This window comes from Amphibalanus amphitrite, unplaced genomic scaffold, assembly GCF_019059575.1.
Source record: "Amphibalanus amphitrite isolate SeventyFive unplaced genomic scaffold, NRLGWU_Aamphi_draft 000058F_arrow, whole genome shotgun sequence".
In the NCBI taxonomy this organism is placed as follows: domain Eukaryota; kingdom Metazoa; phylum Arthropoda; class Thecostraca; order Balanomorpha; family Balanidae; genus Amphibalanus; species Amphibalanus amphitrite.
The window spans coordinates 794,467-817,857 of NW_024881554.1; the positions used below are offsets into that span (position 1 = coordinate 794,467).

Consider the following 23,391-nt stretch of genomic DNA (forward strand, 5'->3'; position numbering starts at 1 on the left):
ACAGCATGCTAGACCATGCTCCTTGCTAAGCCCCGGAAAACGTCGGGCGCCACGCCCCGCGCCGCACCAATCTCAGGACACCAAGCACGGGAGCGCGTCTCTTTGACCGGGACGGAGTCTGCCCCAAACCACGGACCACGCCCTCCCGCTACTGCCGCCGCTGAGAGGCCAGGAAAGACCAAAACGTCGCTGCTGGCTACATTCTATAAAATACACTCGATAAAAGACGAACTAAGGCGGAAGCTCTCCTCTTATTTTATGTCCTTAGCTTGCCGCACAATATGCATAACTTCCACGCATTTAAGCCATGTCTTGCATTTACAGCCTCATGAATTGAAGTATCGATTTCTAACAAGTCTCTGACGCAAGAATCCCATTCAATGTCATTCCTCATGGTATGCACGCTAAATTACCTCGAAACTTTCCGGCAGATTTCGTTAGAAATCCGGCCGGCTTTCCGGCAGCGCGGGGGCGGCCCGTAACGACGCTGATACCAGCGTGGGCCGCCCGACCGTGGCGCGCGCGGTTCCGACCCGATCCGATGATGGCGTCAAATCGATAGGCACGCCCTTATGATAACGGTGCGTGGCGGCCGCGGCAAACGCACAGCTTGTAAGGCCATTCGAGGTCGATAGCCACGCGTTTCAGCAGTGATCGATATGGGTCATCAGCTAAATGCAAACACAGGACAAGTCGTAACGATTGCTCTGAATAAAGCATCGCAAATCCTCTAAAAGTGATTCGGTCGCTCGCTTCAAAGAACAGGGCAGTTAAGCTTATCTGTTCGCTCAGTTTCAAGCTACGGCACCAAGTCAAAATCCGTAAAAACGTACATCAATTGTGAGCACATTTGTAACACGCAAATGTAACACGAAAATCGGAAAATTATACAGAGATTTGCCCGCTGACAATGAACGTCTCATCACTTTGATAGCGAATTTATACGTTAATGAATGACGGAGCATATAGAAACCGACAGGACGTCTGAACGAACGACGCATAGCCCTCCCAAGAACACCCAGATGCAAAATATATCTACGCATGCAGTGTCCTGCAAATGCAGTCCCCGTCAAAACGAGTTTGAGCAAATCAATGTCAAGTAATCTTGATATATCAGCTAGGACCGCTGCCGGCAAAGACGTAAGACACCGTAGATTGAACGGCATGTCACATAATTCCAGGGTCGGATGTATTATTATTTCTGTAAATTTCCGCGCAGAATGGTGGCCATCGAAGCTTTGGTCGCCCTTGCCACGGAAGACTTTAACCCCTCCCTCCACCCTAGAGACAACAACTCACCATCAGTTTATGTTTGTAGATGTACTTTGACTTCCCGTTGTCCTTGATCTCCTTGCTGAAGAGCAGGTAGAAGTCAAAGAGAAAGAGGTGGCGGTCGCGGCCCTTCCTGATCAGACCTTTGCTGTCCCACACGAGGAACGAGTCTTGTAGAATCACCTGGAACGAGAAGAGACGAAAGTTAGCAATGAATGTAGTGTGCACGGTGAAAGTGTGAGGTGTGAGGTACGAGAGGACACGCACCAGTCACGGACGGGACACCAAACAGAATTCAGTGTCAGACAGACGATGAAACCTTCGCATTACACTATACGCCAAGCCGAATAACATTGAACAGATATTGGGCGATACAACAGACAACCAACCAATTTCACGTGATTTGACAAAACAATAGAATATTAACAGTAGACACAATAGACACAGAAGACACACAAGGCAGACAAACTGAAGACAGGATTGGGGTGTTCATAACCCAGTACATCAAGGTACGTACATCAACATGACTCAAAAGCCGGTCCTCAGATGTGGCAGATTACTGAAACATAGCTATTCCACTTCAAATGTGTCACCCAAACATTGGAGACCTTTGAGATGTGCATATAAACACAAATTTCATTCCCTACGAGATGGCTGTATTATTAAAAGCACGCCTCAAACGAAATCATATCCGCATTGCCAGACGCAAAGTTTGGACCAGACGCATCAAAGTAACGATCCAAAGCGACCAACTGAATTACAATATTGCTCTGGCGATAGGACGACTGGTGTTTACATCATTCCAACCATCGGATGTCTCTAGGGATGATGACTGAACGCCCCTGGGACGGATAGAAATGACATTCGCAATATTGCTGGGGCGTTTCATCGTATTGCCAGCGGTGGAATACAAAAAGACAAGCTGATGGTATGCCTACAGCAGAAACTGTTCAAAGATGAGTAACGGTACACAAAGATCATCGTGCACGCCTGATGAGGGGAGGACAGTAGCCACTGTCCCCGGCTCAGGAGAGCATAGGGGAAGTTGGGGGAACGCCGAAGACTTTTTTTCTGACGCCCGTAGCACGCAAGGTAGAGAACATACGCTATTCTTGTTGGCGTCATTCGAGAGGCCAGTCTTTTGCCTTTCAAACATACCAGGCGCATTTGATGAATTCGCATACCGTTAAGCGCACAAACTAAAAATATCAAAGAAGTGACTTTTTCGGCGTTGCCCCGGACTGCGGGGAAAGCCGAAAATGGGAGAAATGATCTACGGGGAATGCCGACATTGATGTTTTGCCATTTTATCTCAAACTTTATCCAGAAGTCATCAAAGCTGACACACGTTTCAAGAGCTTGAGGACGCGGTGCACACTGGAAGTTATAATTGTGTGATATAATAAGAAAATGCCAGGTAAATCATTCCTTATAGGTAACAGGCCGTTGTGTCGGTTGAAAGTGTAATTTGTGTGACTAAAAATACGCGTTGCTATTCTACAGCAGTAAAGTCCACGTAGCGTGCTTTTAACACGTGCGTAATCGCACGTTTTCGGCATTACCCCAGCCAGCCATACTTTCATTTGCAGGCCCATAACTTTTCAACGTGCTGTATAAATTTCAAATAGGCAGCACACTTATGCAAAGACATGCTAAAGATTACTTGACCGAATTGGACAGACAAACGGTAGCATAATGAGTAAAAAATGCAGCTTCAAAGGCGTATGTAGTACAAGGGAAACGTACCTTGAAAACGCTCTTGGCGCCCTCACAGTCGAAGTATTCCGAATGACGACTCGTAACAAACATGCGATAATTGTAGTCACTTAAGCTTCAGAGCATCACTGACAGGTGGCATCCATGTCTTACGGTTTTCGAAATATCTCAAATTTCGGCTTTGCCCCAACTCCGGCATTGCCCCAACTTCCCCTATACCGTCTTACGTTGGAAGGAGGAGGATGCCAGGCGGTAGTGGCGCCCTGGGTTGTTCGGCCGCCAAAGATAATACACCTCAACGATCATCATCATGAAAGGATGCAAACGAGCACAAACAGGGTTTGGGAGAAAGGCAGCAAGTAGTAATACGATACAATTATGACACAACAAAAACGGTGAAAACACAGCGAGCCTGCTCGCAGATGTAAGGCAATGTCCAGGTCCTTCACGGGACCTTGCCGTCTTGGCAAGAGGCCAAATAACAAAGAAAGTCAGCCACCTTCACACCTTGCGAAAAACACGTAAAGCAACGACACAGCACTTTTCCAACTCTGCCTGACAACTTCTTGGCTTCTGCCTGCGCCAGCAATTGTGGGCGTTGACGCCACAGCCCGGCCGGGTCGGGGTCGCCATGTGAGGGTGGCTGGAACCGATCAGTGGTAAGGCTGGGACAGTGGGACAGACAGCGACCACCGTGACCCAGTCTCATCGGGTAGACAGCATGGGAAGTCCATTATGCCGTAATTGTGCTGCACATAACAGTGCGATGCGTTCTTACTGAGAAGAAATCCAGTTCCTAGCAAAAAAGGCACATCAAAACAGAAAAGCCCACTGAGCGCACGTAGCAGCAGCTTAGTGACGGGTCACTCGTGGTAAAAGTAATCCCGCCTGTGTGTACGTTGGGGAGGGGAAAGGAACGGACAAGCAAGACATAAAAATGGCACATGGTAAAGCTGAAATGGCAGAAAAACGAGAAACGTTGCGCTTCAAACACAGCAGCCGAAAGTCCAAAACGAACAGCAGTCCAGACAGAGCAGAGCTAGCACGCGGGCACCCAGACAGGACACAGAAACTCAGCCGGGAGCAGAGGAAGCCTGCCGGGGAGGAAGTGTCTGCCGGCCACCAAATAAGCGTGGCGGACCGCCGGGACAGCGGACAGCGTCGAGAGCGACTGCTCCCGGGGGCAATCTGTGCCGGCCTGTTTAGATCAATACGGTCCGCCGACGGCAGGAGGACGGCCCGAGACTGAGCGGTGCTGGCGGGTGGTGAAAGGTGACACCGGAACGGGGAATCACCGGTCACCACCAGTGGACAACTGGTGGATTCAGTGACGGAACTGCCAATCAGGGCTGTTGAAGCTAATCGCAGCTAATCGATAACGACCAGACCGCCACCGTACTCTATTGTCTGCACCGTATAACAGACGCGAATGTGAGGAATCCGTCGCTCCTACACGCTTGAATTCTCTTCTCACCGTACCGCACTCACTACTCACCCCGTCCCCCATCTCTCTCACGCCGACCCCACCAGGTCCATTCTCACCTCTCCCAGCGTGTCGACATCCACGTCACAGTCGGTCAGCATCGACAGGTGGATGGCGTCGTTGGCCTTCTTCGGCACGTTCAGCATCACCTCCAGACCGTCCTGACAGAGGAAAGGGACGGACGCACGGTCAGTGACACGAAGAACATAAATGAACGACGCCTTATGCAAAATGCGTTTGTTTTGTTACGGCCCCTTTGATATCTTTCAAGTCCATTCAGTTCACCACTCGCTAAAGAAAATCTCACGCATCTTTTTATATGAGTTAAAAACGTCATAGCTAGCTCCACACCGTACTTTTGTTTCTCTCCCAAAAACAGGACCCATCATTTCTACCCAGTACCCACCAAATGTAGCAGATGTCACCGTCAGAGACACTCCATCCCTCCCTCCCACCATTCCCCCAAGGACCTCACATCCTTCCGGACCCTGAGACCAAATCCCCAGTCAATATCCGTCATCCCCGCCCGTCCCCAGTGATCCCCTCCCACCTACCTTGATCTCGCCGTGGCCGTCACAGCAGGAGAGCAGGTCCTTGAGCAGCAGCTGGTACTTGGTGATGCGCTGCACCGGCTTGATGAGATAGGCGGCGATCGGGTGCTCCACTCGATGGTGACGCTGCACGTCTTCGAAGAACGTTCCACCATGCTGTACCAGCAGCGCGTTGCTGTCCGGTTTGTCGCGACAGTACTGGACGTACATGTCGAACTTTTGCGACTGTCCGGACAAAAAAGGCACATGGTTAGCGTTATGAGGAACGATGATTGCCACAGCGTTTTGTTCATTGCCGTGAGACAATTATTTTTCATCGTTCATTGTTCTAATGTCAAAGAAAAGCATCGTTTTGATGAAAGTATACGAACAGTCTGAACTTCGAGACAAACTAATCACACAGTCTCACGTGAAAATTAATCCCAGCGCAATAGTAATTGACTAGACCAAAACCACCCACGTCCTTCCATTCCGTGCCTCACTATCGCTACCACTCTCAGCTTCCTCCCCAGTTTCCATCTTAGCTCTCGGCACATCTCCAGCCCAGAATATCCCACAGTCTCCACCCTCCGGCGCCGCTCGGGACCACCCCCAACTGTATCCAGTCGGTTTGTGGGGACTAATGACGGCGTCACCGGCGTCCTTGCAGTCGCGTCACGCGTGCGGTGGGTCATCATAGACACGCCGTGTGCGTGAGGTCGATGCTGACGACCGACAGTCGCTAGACCGAGGACGGCGACAGAGAGAGGACGGGATGATGAAAACGGGAAGAAAAAAGGAGCTAGGGCGGAGGAGAGGATCAGGAACAGAGAGGGATGGGTAACCGAAGGACAAATGATGAGAGATGAGGGAAACAATGGATGGAGGTAGACGATCGCAGACAGATAAGATAAGATGATAACAACTTGAGTATTGATAACCACCATCAACTTTACCACAAACAAAATACAAGCCCCGGAAACGAAAGCTCCAAAGTTAGACCTCCTGGCTCTCTGATCCCCGTCAAGGCATTAGTGGCAGGCGGGATAGCTGTCTCTCAGATATTTCCCGTTTTACACATCTCTACTCCAAAGACTCCAGATAAAACCACCTAGCGGGTGGCCGCGATTCCGTAGACTGCTGATCCGACCAGTCACACATCAAACGGCTATCGGCCGCCGATTCCGATCACGTTCAACGATGGAAAGCTTTAGGAGAAATAACCCGACCGACCAGCGCCACGGAAAAGCGGTGGCAAACAATTCGATGTCTAAAGGCGACGCTGGGAGACAAATTACAAATAATCGTCAGCTCAGACCAAAAAGGTAATCGCGTCGCATTTCAATCGGCATCCTTCCGAGCGCTACAAATACCAAATAGCACGCGGCTTTCAAGCGAATCAGACGCTCCAGTGCAATTCAGAAAAAAACCTAGGCAAGGTGCGCTGGTGTGCAAACGAGGCGCCCGCGAAGCACTTCTGGCACGTTCAGCCATCTTAGCCATTGTGGGACGAATTAATTACATCCTCCGTCACCAGTCTTGCCGATCGTCTCTCGGTTAATAATCACCTATTCCATACCACAGACAAACTGTAGGTAGCCGTGTCTGATGAGGCTCCGTCCGACCGGCCAACGGCACTGCTTTAGCTCAGCCGGATGTGCCGAGCTCAATACCCAGTATGATGGGCTAACGGGCTTATTCAGTCGTGCACACTGACATATACAAGTCTGTATGTGGGGATTCTACCCTCAATGTGAATGTTCCATTATAACAAACCCATAATTAACAGCGTGCAGTATCGACACACGCACGCACATCATGAAAGGGGCGCTTGTTAGATACGCCACTGAATGAAGAGGGCCTTAGATGAGCTAGCCAAGATCCGCGATGAAGCAGCATCTTACCCATGTGACGAAGCAGTGTCCGACGTCCTCCGGGTTGCTGGTGTACTTTTCCAGCTGCTGCAGGAACGTATTGCGGTGGAAGTCGAGGATCTCCTCCATGTTACTGAACAGGATGTCAGACTTGTCCCGGATTCCTGTTGAGTGATACCGATCCAGCGGCGTCAAATCACAGATTGCATGGTGGTTTGTTATCCTGCTGAGGCATTAGGACGACAGGACGCCCACAGACAATAAGGACAGGTTACCGAATGGCGAATTCGCATATTACTCAACTGGCCGGAGGTCGAGGCGAACCTATGATCTTCAAACATCAACCCCAGTGGCACCTCTAAATGGGGTGTCGCATTCAGCCAGCAGCAGACAGAGCGTCTCCTTACCGATGGGTACGGCGCGGCTGGTGCGTGACTCGTGCAGGAAGGTGGCCACGCAGATCTCCAGGTCCTTGACGTACGCCCGCTCGGTGTTCAGCAGCTCTGTCATGATGAACCTGAACACACACAATAAAAAGAAACGTTACAGGCATTCAAACGTGCGATGCAAGACAAATCTTCTAATAAGAGCTACAGTCTCCAATGGCCAGGGATATTAAGTGGGTTTCCAGAATCTGACTGCAAAATTCTGACAGAATTCATCCTTGTTTCACAAGAATGATGGATGGGTAATAAATCACTGCGAGATAGCTCAAAGCACTGGCGATATAACAGGATCCACAGTGTCTACCATACCACTAACTTGCCACCGTCCAATATTGTACACTGAGTGGGGGCTCTTGTTCTCCCTCTCCCCCAGGCGACTCACTCTCTGCGCCGCGCCGAGCGTCGTTTCTCCTCATCCAGTTTGCCCTCAGCTTCCTTCAGCTGCAGGTCGTTGACCCTGCTCTCCAGACTAGGGTCGGAGAGCCGATCCCGCGGCTCCGGCTCCGGCTCTGGCTCCGGTTCGTCCGCCTCCTGACCGGGTTCTGGCTTCTGGCGCCGCTCACCGGACGCCTGGTGACCCAGCTGAACCTCCAGCTGCCGCCTGAGGAACGCACCAGCAGCCGAGCCGTCAGACACACGGAAAACACGCAAAATGTGCATCGTTTATCACGACTGTTCTGTGTTGTGAGCAGAATTAGTGGTTGCTAAGATGGATTTTGCTTCCCGCTTCACTCTAACGATGGAACAAATACTGGTAGCCATTCCAACCCGAAAATGTGAATCGTGTAATTGAGCTGACCAGTAAATTGGATCCTGTCAACTTTCCCTCAGTTCATTCTGTATTCGTCGAGGGGACCCACCTGTACATATCCATGCGATGTGAGAAGTCCTTGTATGCCATGTCGACAGTGGCCACCCATTTTTTAATCTGGGCCGCGTGTGCGTGCCCCTTCTCCATCAGATTGTCGGCCAGCTGGATCAGCAGCTTGACCCGCTCACGGGTCTCCTGCGGGTCGGGTCAGGTCAGAGAACAGTTAACATGGGCGAGGTCCAACAAAGGAGCATACAAAGCTCTTGGTGTTTGAGAAAATCGAACTTCGCGGACATGAGGTAGTATAAAGGCACCCTGAAATATCCGGTCAGCTAATCATGTCAAAAAGCTCCTCTAGCTTCAACAACAATGGACATTGAGACTACCCATCGTACAAGCGCTCGCTCAGTCGGCTACCGATGCTGCAATGGTTGCTACCCTCGCTCGGGCTCGGCGCCCTGACGCTCAGGGCTCACCTTGGCGGTCGTTTTGAACTCGTTGTGCTCGTGGAGCAGTTTCTCCGTCTCCTCTCGACTGTCGCCGACGGCTGTGTGGGTGGCCAGGTACTGGTCGCCTGACAACCGAAACGGTACGAGGATACAAAAATGTCAGAGCGTGAACAGACGAAAACGGACGAAATCGGCATGCTTAGTTCATCGCTTACTTATTTCAAATGTACACAGCAATCAGCAAAGCACTAAGTGAGTAGGATTGGCGAGAAAGCACAAGGTGTTCAACTAAAAGCTTGCAGGAAGCTTTTACTAAGCCAGACAGAGAAAACTTAGCCAATCATTAACCAACAGCGGAGAACCAGCTTTGAACACAACGTCCTTATTCTTCAATGCTACTGTTACTGTTGACAGAATCGCTGAAGCCAGAAATCACTTTCAGCGAATTAGAACTACAAGACAGTCAAACTCACACCCAGGACGAGATCACCCTGGCCACCTGACCAGGGCCTCCACATTCCGCTGCTCACCGGTCTCCTTGATCCAGTCTAGTGCCTGCTGCGCCGATCGCTCCACCACCACATACTGCTGACACCAGTCCAGTCGGCGCTTCTTCACGTTCCAGTAGTCCATGACGCGGTTCTCCAGGCGAAGCAGGTTGTCCAGCACCTCTGAAGGGTGGCGAATGTGGGTGTCACCGATACATAAGCCATAAATACGCTAACATATTGGCATAGGAAAACACACTTCGGGGCACACAATTACTTTGTATCACCGATTGAGAGGGATATCATCAATAAGTTGCAAGAAGAATGCGCTTCAGAACGATTCCATTGTCATATTTCCAGTTTCGTGTGTCTCTGTATATGGTGACCTTTGGAGTTGTTCTCATCGGAGCTGACTGGCCCTAGCCCTAGACTGACCTTTAACCTTCTCCTCGGAGCCGCGGACGCCGGGCTTCAGTTTCTGGTTGTAGTACTGGATGCTGCGCGTGGCGTACTTGAGGACAGAGCCTCCGGTGCGGCGCGCGTGAGTACATGCTTTCAGAAAGACCACCTGTGGAAGCAAGACAAGCGTCAGGTGTGTCTGAATGCAATACCCAGTTATGTAAAAATAGAAATTACAGCGGTCCATCAAATAAATGAGCCTTGAATCGTACGTGGTTTCATAACGAGCACTAATGCAAAATGTTTACCAAACCATCGTGTACCAAAAAAGTTCCTCAGTGAAACCAACTTTACTCCACTCCAGGCACCCTGCGGTAGCACACGGTCACACAATCATAAGGCGTCCATCTGAAACAGAGCGGACTAGCCGTGACCGCTCCACTCTTACCTTTTGGTCCTGGTGTTTCTGTATGAGCGAAGCGATCAGCACGGCGTTATCGGCCGCGTTGCCAGTCTTCTCGGTGGAACACCAGTCCTCGTCACGACGGTACTCCCTCTCCAGACCCTCCAAGACAACTGACACCTGTAGGTCAGTTGTCACAGATCAGATCAGGTCAGGTAAGGTCAATGGTTACCAGTTACCCACACAATTCACCCGTCAAAGGCCCGATAAAAGGTCACAGGCCACCGGTTACAATAAACCGTTCACAGATCATCAGTCACAGACCACAGATCACTCTCACGCGACTGACACCAGGAGCCGGTCACGAGTCCCAGAGATCAACTGTCACCGTTTGGCGTACAAAGTCCATCCATTATCAGCCAAAGAACCTACAGCTGATACTCGCGATGCTCGCCTACCTCCACATACAACAAAACGCGTGGATCTACTTACGTCTGAGCATCATGTTCCGTTCCTAGACGAGCCCTACGCAGTACACATCCCACCCACATCTCCTTCCGCTATGCCCACCTCAGCTGCCGTCTTGAAGAAGCTGAGGCTGCTGGTGACGAGTTTGTGCCTGTCCTCGGCACACGTCACCAGCTGCTGCCAACGCTTGGTGATGTTCTCGGCGATCGTCCGGATGGCGTCCGGTTGGTAGTGGTTGGTGTTGATGAGGCTCTCGGCACGCTGCCACGCCTGTACGGCTGAGGTGTGCGTTCGCTGTGGAAGGGGGTGGAGGGTTAGCTCTGGTGGACAGCAGGCACGTTATACACCCTGTGGACGGAAGGCTATTGCTGGCAGATAGAAGAGACTGTGTGGGATGGAAGATTTCACAATATATGCACCCTGCACGACAGGAGTATCACTAAAGGACAGAACAGCCTCTGTAAGCTACGAGAGACACTGTGTGAAACTGATGCCTGTCACTTAGACAGTTCAGCCAGGGGGCAATCGGACCACAGATATGTGCCCTCTAGCGGATAGTGCATTCTGTGTGCGGTGTTTGATGCTGTAGCGAGGGTTGGGGCGAGGAGAGAAAGATGGAGTAACTACAAGTTATTTATCGGATACTGTGACTCAGCTGAACTTAAGACCAACAGGAATTCAAGTGCCGGTGATGAAGTGAGCCGACTTAGAAGTGAGGTTCGTGAAACTGCCCCACCCTGACCGGCAAGAGACTGGTTCTGGATTAATTTGGGAAATAGTTGGCCGGACTGGCAGAAGATAACTTCAAAACTGCATTTGGAGACAATAAAATTAAAGGATGGAAGTTCATAACGAAGTTTCTGCAGCATCAAAGTCTTCGAAGAAATGAACGGATGAAGGAAATGGAAGTAATTCAATCAGAGCCCGCAGAGCGCCACGGAATCGCCGGCGGGCATGACCCTACAACAGATGAATTGGCAAACTTGGAAATGCTCGGCTGGAAAGCCTCCAGTGGACCGTGAGTCGCCAGCATTAGCATCACTATTCACTACATATATTAATATTGTTAAATTAGCATTGTACTTTGCCTTTGGTTGGCTCAGAAGCAATCTGACAATTTGGCTATATGGCTACACACTCATGTGCAGTAATTTCTCCACTCAAGTAGAGCGATAATGTTGCATTAGGCCAATTGGATACGAAAAATGAAAGCTAATACACAAATCGATAATCATGAACGAACATAAGCTAAAGGAACCACTCCAGTGGCCATCCAGTGCACAGCGACCCGTTTCCCGACCACGTCACCCGTACTATTGGGACGTGCATGGCCTACAAGTCGCCTGTACCCCGGGCCACGCGGCGCTCACTAAACACCGCCACCAGTGCCATGACATATGTGCCGGCAGCGAAATGACCGGCCCCGGCAAACGGTGCGCCCGAACCCATCCAAAAGGCGGCCATAAATCCGTCCCACTCCCTCCCTGGAGATTGGACGCCAATGGCAGACTCGGCGACCTTCTCGTTTGAAATCACAGCCGTGTGAATAAGGAGACGGGATTTGTCGTCGGCCGGGTGTGCAGAGACGATTCCACGGACAAAATGGAACGGGATGGCGGAAAGAATTGATATCATGCCGGGAGACAGAATCGTAACTGAACAAAGTAATGACGTTGAAGATCCGAACAGAAATCTAGATAGCAATGCTCCATTTATCGTTCTGGACTTAGCAAAGCCAAAAAACTAACGTTAACAGCATTGGTGGTAAGTGTCCATTGAAGGACCGCAGCGTTTAATTTCGGTTTTGCCTGTTTTAACTGAGTGAGAACCTCCCGTTAGTACGGAACGGCTTTTCCTTCCACCAATATTTCCTCCGCATCTATCATGACTGTCAGCCAGCGTGAGGCGTTTGCTCTCTAATTCAGGAAGGTGACATTAACAAGACACTAAATTTCGGAGCCGGACAGTTACTAGCTGGCCTCATGATGCGCGGCGTGCTGGAAAGGACTGAGTAGATCGCAGCAACCTAGGTAAAAAGACTGGTGTGATCAAACTTCCTGTGACGATACAATGTAGAATAATGTAGGATACAATGTAGGATACGATGTAGGCTCCTCAATATCTTGCATTGTGATTGGTACTTGTTCCAGCATGACCTAGGCAAATAAGTGATACATTTTAGGCAGCGTTGGCTGACACAGTCTCGAATTTAGCGATCCTATTTATGAGCATTGGATAGTCTAAACATGCATGATGAGCAATAATAGACGAGCATCTCTTCCCTCCCCTTCCCCACACCCCCAACGCTCACCTCCACAGCTCGCTGCAGCTGCTCGTGGTCCAGTTTGAACTGTTCGGCCTCCTGCAGTGAGGACGGCACGCTGAAACTGGCCGCCAGCATCGACTCGCCGTTACGGATCCACGTCATCACCTGGAAGACGGGTCAGACAGGTCAGATCACAGGCCAGGTCAGGTCAGATGCCAACCAAAATAATCGGAAAATTATTGAGAAGAGCAATTTCTAATACATACAGTTATATCGCCAGAGTTACGTTCACGATAAACAAAATTACTGACCTCCATTGAAGCATCGCTACAATAAATACACTTGTTTCGAAGAAAAACGAACTACTTTACACAATAATAAGCCCTCAGAAATCAAAACTCACCTGTCAACCTGTTTCTCAAAATACACCTACCATACACTACCCCTCCCTATCCCCCCATCAGACCGCGTCCCAGCGCCACCTCACCTGGTTCGCCTCAGCCTCGAGCTGCCCCAGCTGGACGCGCTGTTCGAGCCGCAGCCGGCGCCGCTCAGCCAGCTGATCCAGCTCAGACTGCCGGTCGTTGACGTACGCCAGCAGCATGGCGCACCGCTCAGAGGCCGTTGTTGATGTGTCCGTCATGAACTGGATGCTGGACTGGTCCAGAAGCTGCGGGGTGGCGACAGAGAGTCAGGTGTATGGTGAGGGGTGCGAGGCCACACGACTGGTGACATATGACTGTCTACGTGAAATTCTAATGCTTTTAAGAAAAATCATGAATTTTTAATACATCATCCTCGAATACAAAGTTGCCGGCATTCTAAGGCTATCAGATACCAGGTCGGCTCATTTACCTAGGGCCAGCGTCTGCGGCTAAATATAGAAGCAATGAAACAAAATAAGCGCAGCACATCTCGTCGTTCTGTCCCTGATCTCCCTCCGAAGCTGGCGCATCACCCACCTGGCTGGTCTGCTGTCCCTCCTGGACTAGCTGGAACATGGTGTCCAGCACGTGCTGCACCATGTCGTTGTGTTTGCTGAGCATCAGCTCGGCGGTGGCCATGTCGCGCGGCACGTCCAGCCGCTGGTACTCCTCGGCCCACTGCTCCATCTGAACAGACACCTGGGTAAAAGGAGAGGACGCAGAATCGTTCACATCGGAGAGACACCTAAACATCGAGTGCGAGGGCCAATCAGAGTTCCCCTTTCAGACAAGGCAAGAGAGCCACAACCAATCCACGTGTACAGGCTAGCGGGTCAATGCTGCTCAATACGGACAGACACTTGGACAGGAATCAGAGGCAGAGAGGACGCTTGGACATGAAGCTGATAGGGGATTCAGAGACATCTAGTGGCCAGTTGCTATAGAGCTGGAGCCATCTAACGATACATATCTGAATCAAATATGCGGCGTATCCTACTCAAGCCCCTTCACATCATACCTACACTTTCTAGCGAGCTCCTCCACCTCGCCCAGCTGTTCCCGCCCATGTCCCTCCTCGCTCACCTCCATGACATTTCGCTCAAACATCCTGAGCCGCATGGAGAGGTCGAGCCGCAGTTTGCGCGTGCCCCACAGTTCGGCCATGCCGTCCCGCCGCTGGGTCAGCTCCGAGAGACCTGACTCGATGCCCGCGTACGAACCGGTCGGGTCACTCTCACTCGTGATGCCTTGTAGTCTGTGGACGGAGGCGGATGGTCAGCAGAGGCAGGCACGGTATGCGTGTATAATCTATAACTCAGACCCCTGACGATCCATTCGCAACATGATGTGAGCAGACGAGATGGGAAGAATACCGGTCACTAGTTGAGTGCACATTTGAAGCTAAGTTTTTGTCCCAATACGCTGGATTTTCACGGATCTGCCCTCACTGTGGCGCTATTCCAGAGGGAAGGCATGTCTTACTTGAGATCTGAGATGAGCGCCTCGCCCTCTGCGATGGTGCTGTTAGTGGCCTCGATGAACGCTTCTCGGCGCTGTGCCAGCTCCTCCAGCAGGTGCTGGCAGCCCTGCACGCTCTCACCGACCTCCCCACTCGAGATGGAATTCCGCACCTCCTCGTACCAGGCAGTGAGCTGACCAGCGCAGGGGCATGTGAGTCAGATGACGGGCACACAGAGATGGCGCGACGCATGCACCGGTTGTTGACTTTAAAGGGTCGAATAAAAATACAATGATAGCGTTCACGTTGGCGGCAAATAAGGTTGATCACGTGATGTATCCATTCTCGATTATATGAAGATGAAGACGAATCTGCACGTGCTTTTGTGGCGGGGAAGATTCCCGAAACTAGATCACGGTTCCAGGATCAGACCGGGCCCAGGCGATCATGGCTTCCCATGAAACTCAATGACGCATTTTCTGCTAAAAACTTGCATGGCGAAAAAAAAACATGACATTTATTGCAAAGACAAAGAAACAAAGGTTATCTACATAACTCCTGTTCCAGGCAAAATATATTCTTGGAACAAAATATATTCTTCCTACGCCTGATTGATGCCCATTACGCCAGCACGTACCTCTTGAAAGTGGGTGTAGAAAGTAACGGTCAGCTCTAGGAGCCTACGTCGCTTCTCCACACGCTCGACAAACGCTGCGATTCGTTCGTCCAGCTCGGCAGCCACGCGGTAAACCTCCTCGGCATTACACTCGCCCGTCCTGCGGTACGAAACTCGGTCAGAACAGTGACAAATCTCGGTGGGCACTTTGGCAAGCTTCAATAACAGGTCGGATGTAGCAGCAACTGTGACGGCAATATGGCTTAGTCATTAGGTCACCAGTAAGTCGATTTAAATGCCGATAAAAATTCAATAGAAAAGTGTAATAGCACTGCCAAAACAGCTTCGGTAAAATGGGACAAGCATTGTACCATCACGGCATTTAGTACCACAAAATTTTCACGGCAAAGTTGCTTCGCGGTAGCTGAACTCTCAAGAGCCGTGAGTACGAGATCGCATTCCCAACCCACCTCTCGACGTTCGTAATTTACGTCTCACCTGGCCAGTTCGTCGGCAGCGGTGAGCAGCTTCTCGGCGTTTGTGTACGTGTTCTGCGCCACGCTGACAAAGTGCTCGTGGCTGCGCCGGTAGGCGGCCGCCCGCTCCAGGTTCCTGCCGAGACTGGTGTTCTTCCGCAGAAACATGTCGCCGTGAGTGTCCAGCCAGTCCAGGACCTGCGAGAAGAACGGAGGAGTGGTCACAACTCAGAGACACGATAAATCAACATATTTGGCGTAGGTATGTATCAAAAACATTAGACGCCTGATTCGCCCAGAGCATCAAATACTTTTAAGGCACGATGACAGTCGCTAATAACCATCGTTACTTGATTATTGCACATTTTATCAACGCTCATCCAGAATCGAACCACTGTTCGAAATTCATGACGTATCAGACAAGCTAAGAAAACGAGTCCTAGCGGGCGGTATCGATTGCTTTGTAGTTTCGCGATGCGTTTGTGAAGATCCGGTTCTAATGGAGCCAGCGGCTTTACGTAAAGCATCGATAGTTTTCTGCGTGTTCTGTACCTGTTTCACATCTTCTTGGAAGAGTTTGAGAGCCAGCTGCTGGTGAAGCCGGATCTTCCTTTGTTTCCATTGCTGGTCCACAGCCCCGTGGTGGTTCAGAATCTCACGGATGACCCTGCGGCATAGTCAGAATGGTTAATGCCGTAGGTATGGACACACGAAACCATAAGGTTTGGCTAAATCGAAAGCAATCGTTCAGGGAAGTAAATCGGCAGAAGCATCGGGAAGTGCGTTACCAGGCTCAGCTGCAACTTAGCAACTACGGGGATCGTATAAGACGTAAGTCTCGAGCTCTATTACTTTTTAAGGTGATAAATTTCAGGATAAATTTTAAATTTTTCAAAACATTCCCAGCTGAAATTTCTCTGAAAAGGTGCAAAACTATTCAATCAACAAAAGGGATACATAAGAAATAATAGCAATCAATACTTAGTCCTAATATCAACATATCGTAACATGAGGCTTATATCAAGTGTGAAAGCTGCCTTGCTAGTAGGCTATCTGATTTATCTCGTAACAGCTGCAGATGTCCAGAACAATAATTCTACCGCAAATGCCACTTTTGCAAACGCCAGTTCTGCAAATGCCACTCCTGCAAATGCTTCTTCTGCAAACGCCACTTCTGCAAATGCCACTGCCAGCGCCAGAAAAGCCAGTGCGCCCATCAAGAAGCCAAAACCGGTAGCCCGAATGGACGCTCGCGTGGCTGTCGTGGGTGATGACACCAAAGAGAAAATCCCCACCAAAGAAGCTCTCTTCTCTGCTGACTTGAAGAACGGTGTTATCCGGCCACCAGACCCGGAGGCCTACCCGGGTCTCTCCGACTATCAGCGTGAGCGCCTCGTGTGCCGGGACAGCGACGGCAAAATGCACCGGCTCGCCGCCATTTACATGCCTTACGAGCTCGAGTGCTCCTACTACGAGTGCGAGTATAACGCCGACATCAACGGCGCTTCGTGGATGCTCAGCCGCGACATCTTCAAGTGCTGCTTCGAAGAAAAACATGCCTACAAGGAAGGCGCCATCATGAAGGGCAAATGCACGCAGAAGGTATGCAAACGTGATGGAGAGGACAACCAGATCGAGAACTCTGTGGCCTGGGAAATTCAGAAAACCGGCTGCAACCAATGCGCCATCGGTCTGGTTATGCTGGAGCCCGGAGAGCGATTCTTTACCGGCAATCCGTGTCTGAGTTTTGAGTGTCAGGGAAAGGGCGAGCTGAAGTCGATCGTCGACCCCGACTGCTGTCAGGTAAACGAGACGCTGATTGCGCACAACCAGCTCGCCATGATCCGCGTGGAGAAGGACTGCGAGGTGGCCACCTGCCTGAACGGCACCTTCACCAACCACACCAACTACCAGCCGCTCATCACCGAAGACGAGTACATCTCTGGCTGTCCCGTCTACTGGAGTAACATCCAGGGCGCCTGCTACATGAGCTACACCAAGCCGCTGACCCTGGAAGCCGCCGCGCGGGCGTGCAGCGAGCTCGCTCCGGCACGAAACAGCAAGCTGATTGAGGTGGACTTTGGAGGCCAGATCGGCACTATGCGAGATGTGATGGAGCTCGGCCGCTGGTACTGGCTGACGCTGCGTGTTCGCACAGAGTCGCCCAAGTGGATGTGGGACAACACGACGACGCCCGAGCGGTTCCTGGTCGGGGACGGTCTCCAGCCGACCGTGAAGAGGGTCAACAAGATGGGGAAGCTGGCGTTCGAGCCGGCGGAGCGCGAGAAGAACGCCTACGTGTGCCAGATGGACCACCGGCCGAGCTGCGCACCCACCGGGTGGACGGAGCGTCCGCCCAGGTCCCGCGACCGCCTCTTCCCAGAAGAGCTGTGACTGATCGGCTGAGAGCGGGAGTGACCAGGGACGGCCGCACCAGATGGAGGGCTCAGAACGCACACTGCGCGATCTGAGGAGCGGTAACATACAACGGGGGATTAAGTTTTTCTGCTTAGCTGCGGCTAATGAGAAAATGTTTTCAGCGGAGGAGCGAAGTCAAGGGGAAGCAATGGTGTAAATGACTCGACGCAAGGGAAATCTTCCGAGAAGTAAATTCGAGAGAAATACGCCGTCGGCTGCGCCAACGAGATGGTTGGATGGTGAAATAGAAGAATGAAAGTAGATAAGGAATGGTTATTAAAACAGTGACATTTGTGATCACATGGAATTTTAGCGAATACAATACAGCTAAACAAAAATTGATGTTTACACAATACGCATAGCCAACATAAGAGGATGGAGCCTGTGCTTCAATTGGCATAAAACTCGCAAAAGAAAACAAAGATATCTCTCTCCTTCAACTATTGACTGACCATCTCGATATTGCTCCGATTCATGAACTGCCAACACTAACAACAATACAGATGAACCTGAGATCCTCAACACTCGAGTTCGCTGGGACGACATTCTAACTACACAACGCTTACTCCCAACGTTACTTCAAAAGTGTGTCAACGACATGTGAGATACCGTCAGCGCATTTGTCAGCGCCTCTTGGTGGGCGGGACGTTTTTTTTTTTGCGTCCGCAGTAACATGCATAAGTAGCGTTTGCGGTGTCACCTACGCCCCAGCCCCACTTCATGTCGCCGCTACCAACCCCAATACCAAACCGCTACCAAACCTCCTCCCCTCTCCCGATGCCACCCCGGTCCCAAATATCACACCCAGTCCGTTCCCCACATTTGTAACACCAACTCCATCGTCCACCCAGTCGCCACCCTAACCTTGGGTACCGTCACATCCTCACCAAAACACACGATGCCACTAAAAACCGTTTGCCTGCCTACATCCCCACACACCCTATCCCATGGCCAGTTCCTACACCAGTCCCACCGTACCACTCCACCACTCCCCAGCACCGACCTTAGCACATGAGAGGCGCCTCCGGAGTAGTCAGCGGCCGGCGTACTGGCCGGCCCACCGCCGCTGTTTGACCTCAGGTGCGAACAGAGCTGTACCATGTGGTCCAGCTGGTACAGCAGCTTCTTGCTGGTGCTGTGGACCTGTGGAAAAGGAAGAAAGGCAAGCACATGAAGTCAGAATGTACGGCATATAACGTCCAACCATTAGTTACTATCAATGATAGTTACGGCTTTTGTGAGGGTTGACTTTGAGTACCGGAAACAATAATTGGCATTCAATCATAAGAAAACTTGGACATTCGCACTCTTCCTTGCAGACGATACTCAGGGATTCGTGCCACTATTCAAGAACAACCAGATGTGCCTCAGGGGGCCTACCTCTGTGTAGCCCTGGCAGGTCTCGCGGAGCTCCGTGTCTCCCGATAAGTCTCTCTACCGGGTGTTCACTAAAAAATGGGACAAATTTGTTTCGTGTGTATTTCGTGAAAAAATCACGCCAGTGAAACAAGTTCAGCACCACTACATTATCCTTCTTCTCCTCTTTCGAACTCTACAGCTCTCGAAGGCCTGTGTTCCCCTTGTCTGCCACAAAGCGGATCTTTGTCCGCGTGCGCCTCCATAGCTTTTGGCACGTGTCCGCCGTAATGGCAGCCATTTGGCGGCGGATTCGCTTGGTCAGCTGCTTCTTGGTCTCTGCTTCATAACCACCAGCGTACACACGTGACTTCAGGAGAGCCCAAAGTCGTTCGATGGGGCGGATTTGTGGTGCCGCTGGTGGGTTATCCTCCTTAGCCACAACAGGTATTTTCAGCTCTTCGAGGGTGGCAAGGACATCCTTCTGGTAGTGCGCCGGAGCGAGATCTGGCCAGAAAATAACCTTTTTACCACGGTAGTTGGCATCTACAAACTCCTTGAGCCTCGGTAGGCATTGGGTGCGGTAGACGTAGGCGTTCATTGCGCCACTCTCCATGATGAAGGGCTTGCTCAGCCCGTGTTCAGAAAAGGCCACCCAAACCATAACTTTTGGCGTGAACTTCTCCACTGTGGCGAACCGCACACCATCCCCGGCTCCAGATGCATCATCTGTATAAAATCCAACATTTCCCGGCTGACTGTGACCTTTCATAGGGAAATATGACTCATCGTCCATGATAATTTGAGTTTTGTTGGTGGGCTTCATAGCGCTCCTTCGAAGCTTGCCACACCTGGTCTTCTGCTTTATTTTTTGGTCCTCTGTGGCCGCCGGAACACGCTTTCGGCGTCTGTAGTGCAACTTCGTCTTAGTGCTAAGTATTTTGCTGATGTAGCTGAGGCTTACACCAAACTTCCGTGCAGCCTTTCGCTGTGAGGCGCCGATGTGTTCCTTCATGTACCTTTGTAGGTTTAAGATCTCTTTTGGGGTCATTTTTTCGCCTTCCGACCACTTCCCGGCTTCCTGCTAAGGGAGTCCCCTGTATCAAGCTTTTCCATGACGCGATACAGTGTTGTTTTCGAAATTCCCATCTTTTGGAAGTGTTTGTAAGTAAATGACTTCCCTTTGGACCAGTGCTCTTTATAAAAGGTGCCAATGAGCTCCCTTCGCTGTCTGCCTGTTAACCCGTCCATTTTGTCTGGGGGCTGATCAAAAATGAATTAAAGCGCGGTCATGTGTTAAAAATGTTGTATTTTCCACGTGCACTAAAATGCAGTAATCTATCCAGACGCACTTTCAACTGACAGCGCACAGAATATTGTCCCATTTTTTAGTGAACACCCTATACGGCTACCTACCCCGATGTAGCACCGATAGGCCCCTACGAACCCCTTACCTCTGTGTAGCCCTGGCAGAATGTCTCTCGGAGCGCCAGGTGCCGGTGGATGGCCGCCTCCACCTGGTCAACAGCCGTGGGTACCTCCTGGTCCTGACAGCTCTGCAGCCAGCCGGGCACCTTCTCCACGTACTGAACAAACATAGAGGACAGTTAGTCACAGTCACCTCCTGGTCCTGACAGCTCTGCAGCCAGCCGGGCACCTTCTCCACGTACTGAACAAATACAGAGGACAGTTAGTCACAGTCACCTCCTGGTCCTGACAGCTCTGCAGCCAGCCGGGCACCTTCTCCACGTACTGAACGAATACAGAGGACAGTCGGTCAGTCACATATCGGTACACTGACCACAACCTCCTGGTCCTGACAGCTCTGCAGCCAGCCGGGCACCTTCTCCACGTACTGAACAAATACAGAGGACAGTTAGTTACAGTCACCTCCTGGTCCTGACAGCTCTGCAGCCAGCCGGGTACCTTCTCCACGTACTGAACGAATACAGAGGGCAGTCAGTCACAGACACATCAGGTCACAGTCCAGCCGGACACCTCCTCCACGTACTGATCAAACAGAGGACAGTGAGCCAGTCAGTCACAGTCACAGACAAATCAGGTCACAGTCCGGCCACAGTCCATCCGCGCACCTCCACGTACTGACCGAATACAAAGGACTGTCAGCCAGTGTCACCGCCACATCAGAATGCTGATCGCACACACAGGGCAGTTCGTCAATCACAATTACAGCAAGCGAACATTATGCGAGAGAACAGAGCCGCACATGCACTCTAGCATAGACACTTTCTAGTAGGCGGCAATTTGAGCAGCGTTTTGAGTGCATTATTTCGCACTATGACCTACTCAATCGTCGGCTTTGTAAGCATTTTGTGTAATTAGGGATCGCGAAATGACCTGCTTATCATAAGTTGCGTTGTCATTTCAGTCCTCGTCTGACCTTTGTTAAACCTCCGAAAGGGTATGGCGAGACAGATGACAGAGCACAGGCCAGGGTGTACAAACAAATTAGATCTCGGCAAGTCTTATCAAGGGAAAGCGTAGCATCTGGAAGGATGCATGTAATGAAATAACTTACACTAACGCGAGCAGACCGTGAAAATGAGATGGATGTCCAACAAGATGCTGGAGCTGGAGTTCGGGAACGAAGGTGAGAAAGGCACTGCCAAAGGATGGGGATGTGCAACGTGCATCATCATTTAACGGCATTGTTTAGGAAACATACAGCCGAGTTTGATAAAGACCGGTGTCGTTTTGAGAGACTCCAAGACAACTTTGTTATCACAAGTCCAACTCAAACAAGCCAACAAACAAACCAGAGGGTCCCCTGCAGCTGACAACCCAAACGACACGGCGTCCATAACTTCTATGCGAAGCACAGAGAGGTAAAGCCCATTTCACTACCCTACGAGGCGTGTCTCTCTATCCCTCATACACCGCAGCACACCGACAGCATCCCCTCCAGACCACCCGTCTCGTTACGCACCTGTTCTGCCTTCTGATGGTAGACCACGGCAAGTGCTAGTACGGTGGTGCGCTCATCCAGACCCGCCGCCAGATCCTTCCAACTGCGCTCCATCCGTGCCGCCACCTGAGGGAAGGAGCGGTGGGTGGGGGTCAGTGGGATGCACGCCTCTGAGGGTCAATACAAGGTCAGCGGGGAAGGACGGTTGTTTATTGTTTATTGTTTATTAGCGAGAATCACCAGCAGGGACAATTGACAAACTCCCACTGACAGGCGAAGTCGATAGTTGACCTCATATAGCCTTATACGGAGTAATTTGCTAACTAAAAGAAAGAAAGAAGTAATTTGCTATATAAAAAGAAATAAAAACGTCTCAAAAGCCCGTCATTAGTACACAAATGCGTGCCCTGGTTGCCTCCACCCATTGGATTCTGTATTCCACCACACGCCCCGAGCCGTACTTTCCCAACTAACGGCAGACATAGACGCGTGCCACCCAAGCATAACACAATCCACAATCGCAGACATGGGCGGGTGAGCCACGACATCGGCCTCACACAATACCCCCACCCACAGAACACATAATGCATTAACCACGCTCCACGGGCGCCCAAACGCGCACCAAGGCCCTGCCAAATCCGCTATCGCGAGCGAGTCTGGCACGTTCCGGCGGGAGTCCCCTGTCAGTGTGTTACACACGGTGTCACGGCCTGTCAGCGACTTGACCGCGGAATATACACGGGTGTTCACCTAACCTGACCGGCGGTGTATACACAGAGCCTCACCTGCTGTATGTGCTGGGAGGCGTAGTGGCCGTTGTCTATCAACTTGGTAGCCTCCGATAGGATGTGATTCATATCTACGTACACGTTCTGAAAAAGAAGAGGCGACATTTAGCTACAATGGTTCTCATATGGAGTGAATTACTACGGGGCCCGTCATAACTGCTACGTCCAGGGTCGGGGAGGAGGAGAGCGTACTATCCAACAAAGCGATCAACATTTGACATTTGTCAAATGTTTGACATTTAACATTCGACATTTGTGATACGTTAAGCTGTTCGTAAGGACCTATGGCGGTTATACAATAATTATATTAAAGCTGTCAACG

At 50.9% G+C, this 23,391-nt stretch overlaps 1 protein-coding gene across 3 annotated transcripts in view; it reads right to left on the reverse strand.

Annotated features, from left to right (window-relative positions):
• Positions 1–23,391, reverse strand: part of LOC122378355 (kalirin-like) — a 207,648-nt gene that overhangs the window by 141,779 nt on the left and 42,478 nt on the right. For all 3 annotated transcript variants that reach the window (XM_043359329.1, XM_043359328.1, XM_043359330.1), the window contains 24 exons: positions 23,067–23,153; positions 22,303–22,407; positions 20,810–20,941; positions 19,003–19,142; positions 16,134–16,248; positions 15,604–15,779; positions 15,127–15,265; positions 14,513–14,682; positions 14,114–14,285; positions 13,568–13,729; positions 13,093–13,275; positions 12,651–12,770; positions 10,442–10,633; positions 9,917–10,051; positions 9,505–9,637; positions 9,112–9,252; positions 8,609–8,706; positions 8,182–8,327; positions 7,704–7,922; positions 7,283–7,392; positions 6,906–7,039; positions 5,026–5,247; positions 4,531–4,632; positions 1,300–1,455 (listed from right to left, as the gene is read on the reverse strand). In XM_043359329.1, the coding sequence (XP_043215264.1) occupies positions 1,300–1,455; positions 4,531–4,632; positions 5,026–5,247; positions 6,906–7,039; positions 7,283–7,392; positions 7,704–7,922; positions 8,182–8,327; positions 8,609–8,706; positions 9,112–9,252; positions 9,505–9,637; positions 9,917–10,051; positions 10,442–10,633; positions 12,651–12,770; positions 13,093–13,275; positions 13,568–13,729; positions 14,114–14,285; positions 14,513–14,682; positions 15,127–15,265; positions 15,604–15,779; positions 16,134–16,248; positions 19,003–19,142; positions 20,810–20,941; positions 22,303–22,407; positions 23,067–23,153 (3,489 nt within the window). The remainder of the gene's footprint in view (positions 1–1,299; positions 1,456–4,530; positions 4,633–5,025; positions 5,248–6,905; positions 7,040–7,282; positions 7,393–7,703; positions 7,923–8,181; positions 8,328–8,608; positions 8,707–9,111; positions 9,253–9,504; positions 9,638–9,916; positions 10,052–10,441; positions 10,634–12,650; positions 12,771–13,092; positions 13,276–13,567; positions 13,730–14,113; positions 14,286–14,512; positions 14,683–15,126; positions 15,266–15,603; positions 15,780–16,133; positions 16,249–19,002; positions 19,143–20,809; positions 20,942–22,302; positions 22,408–23,066; positions 23,154–23,391) is intronic.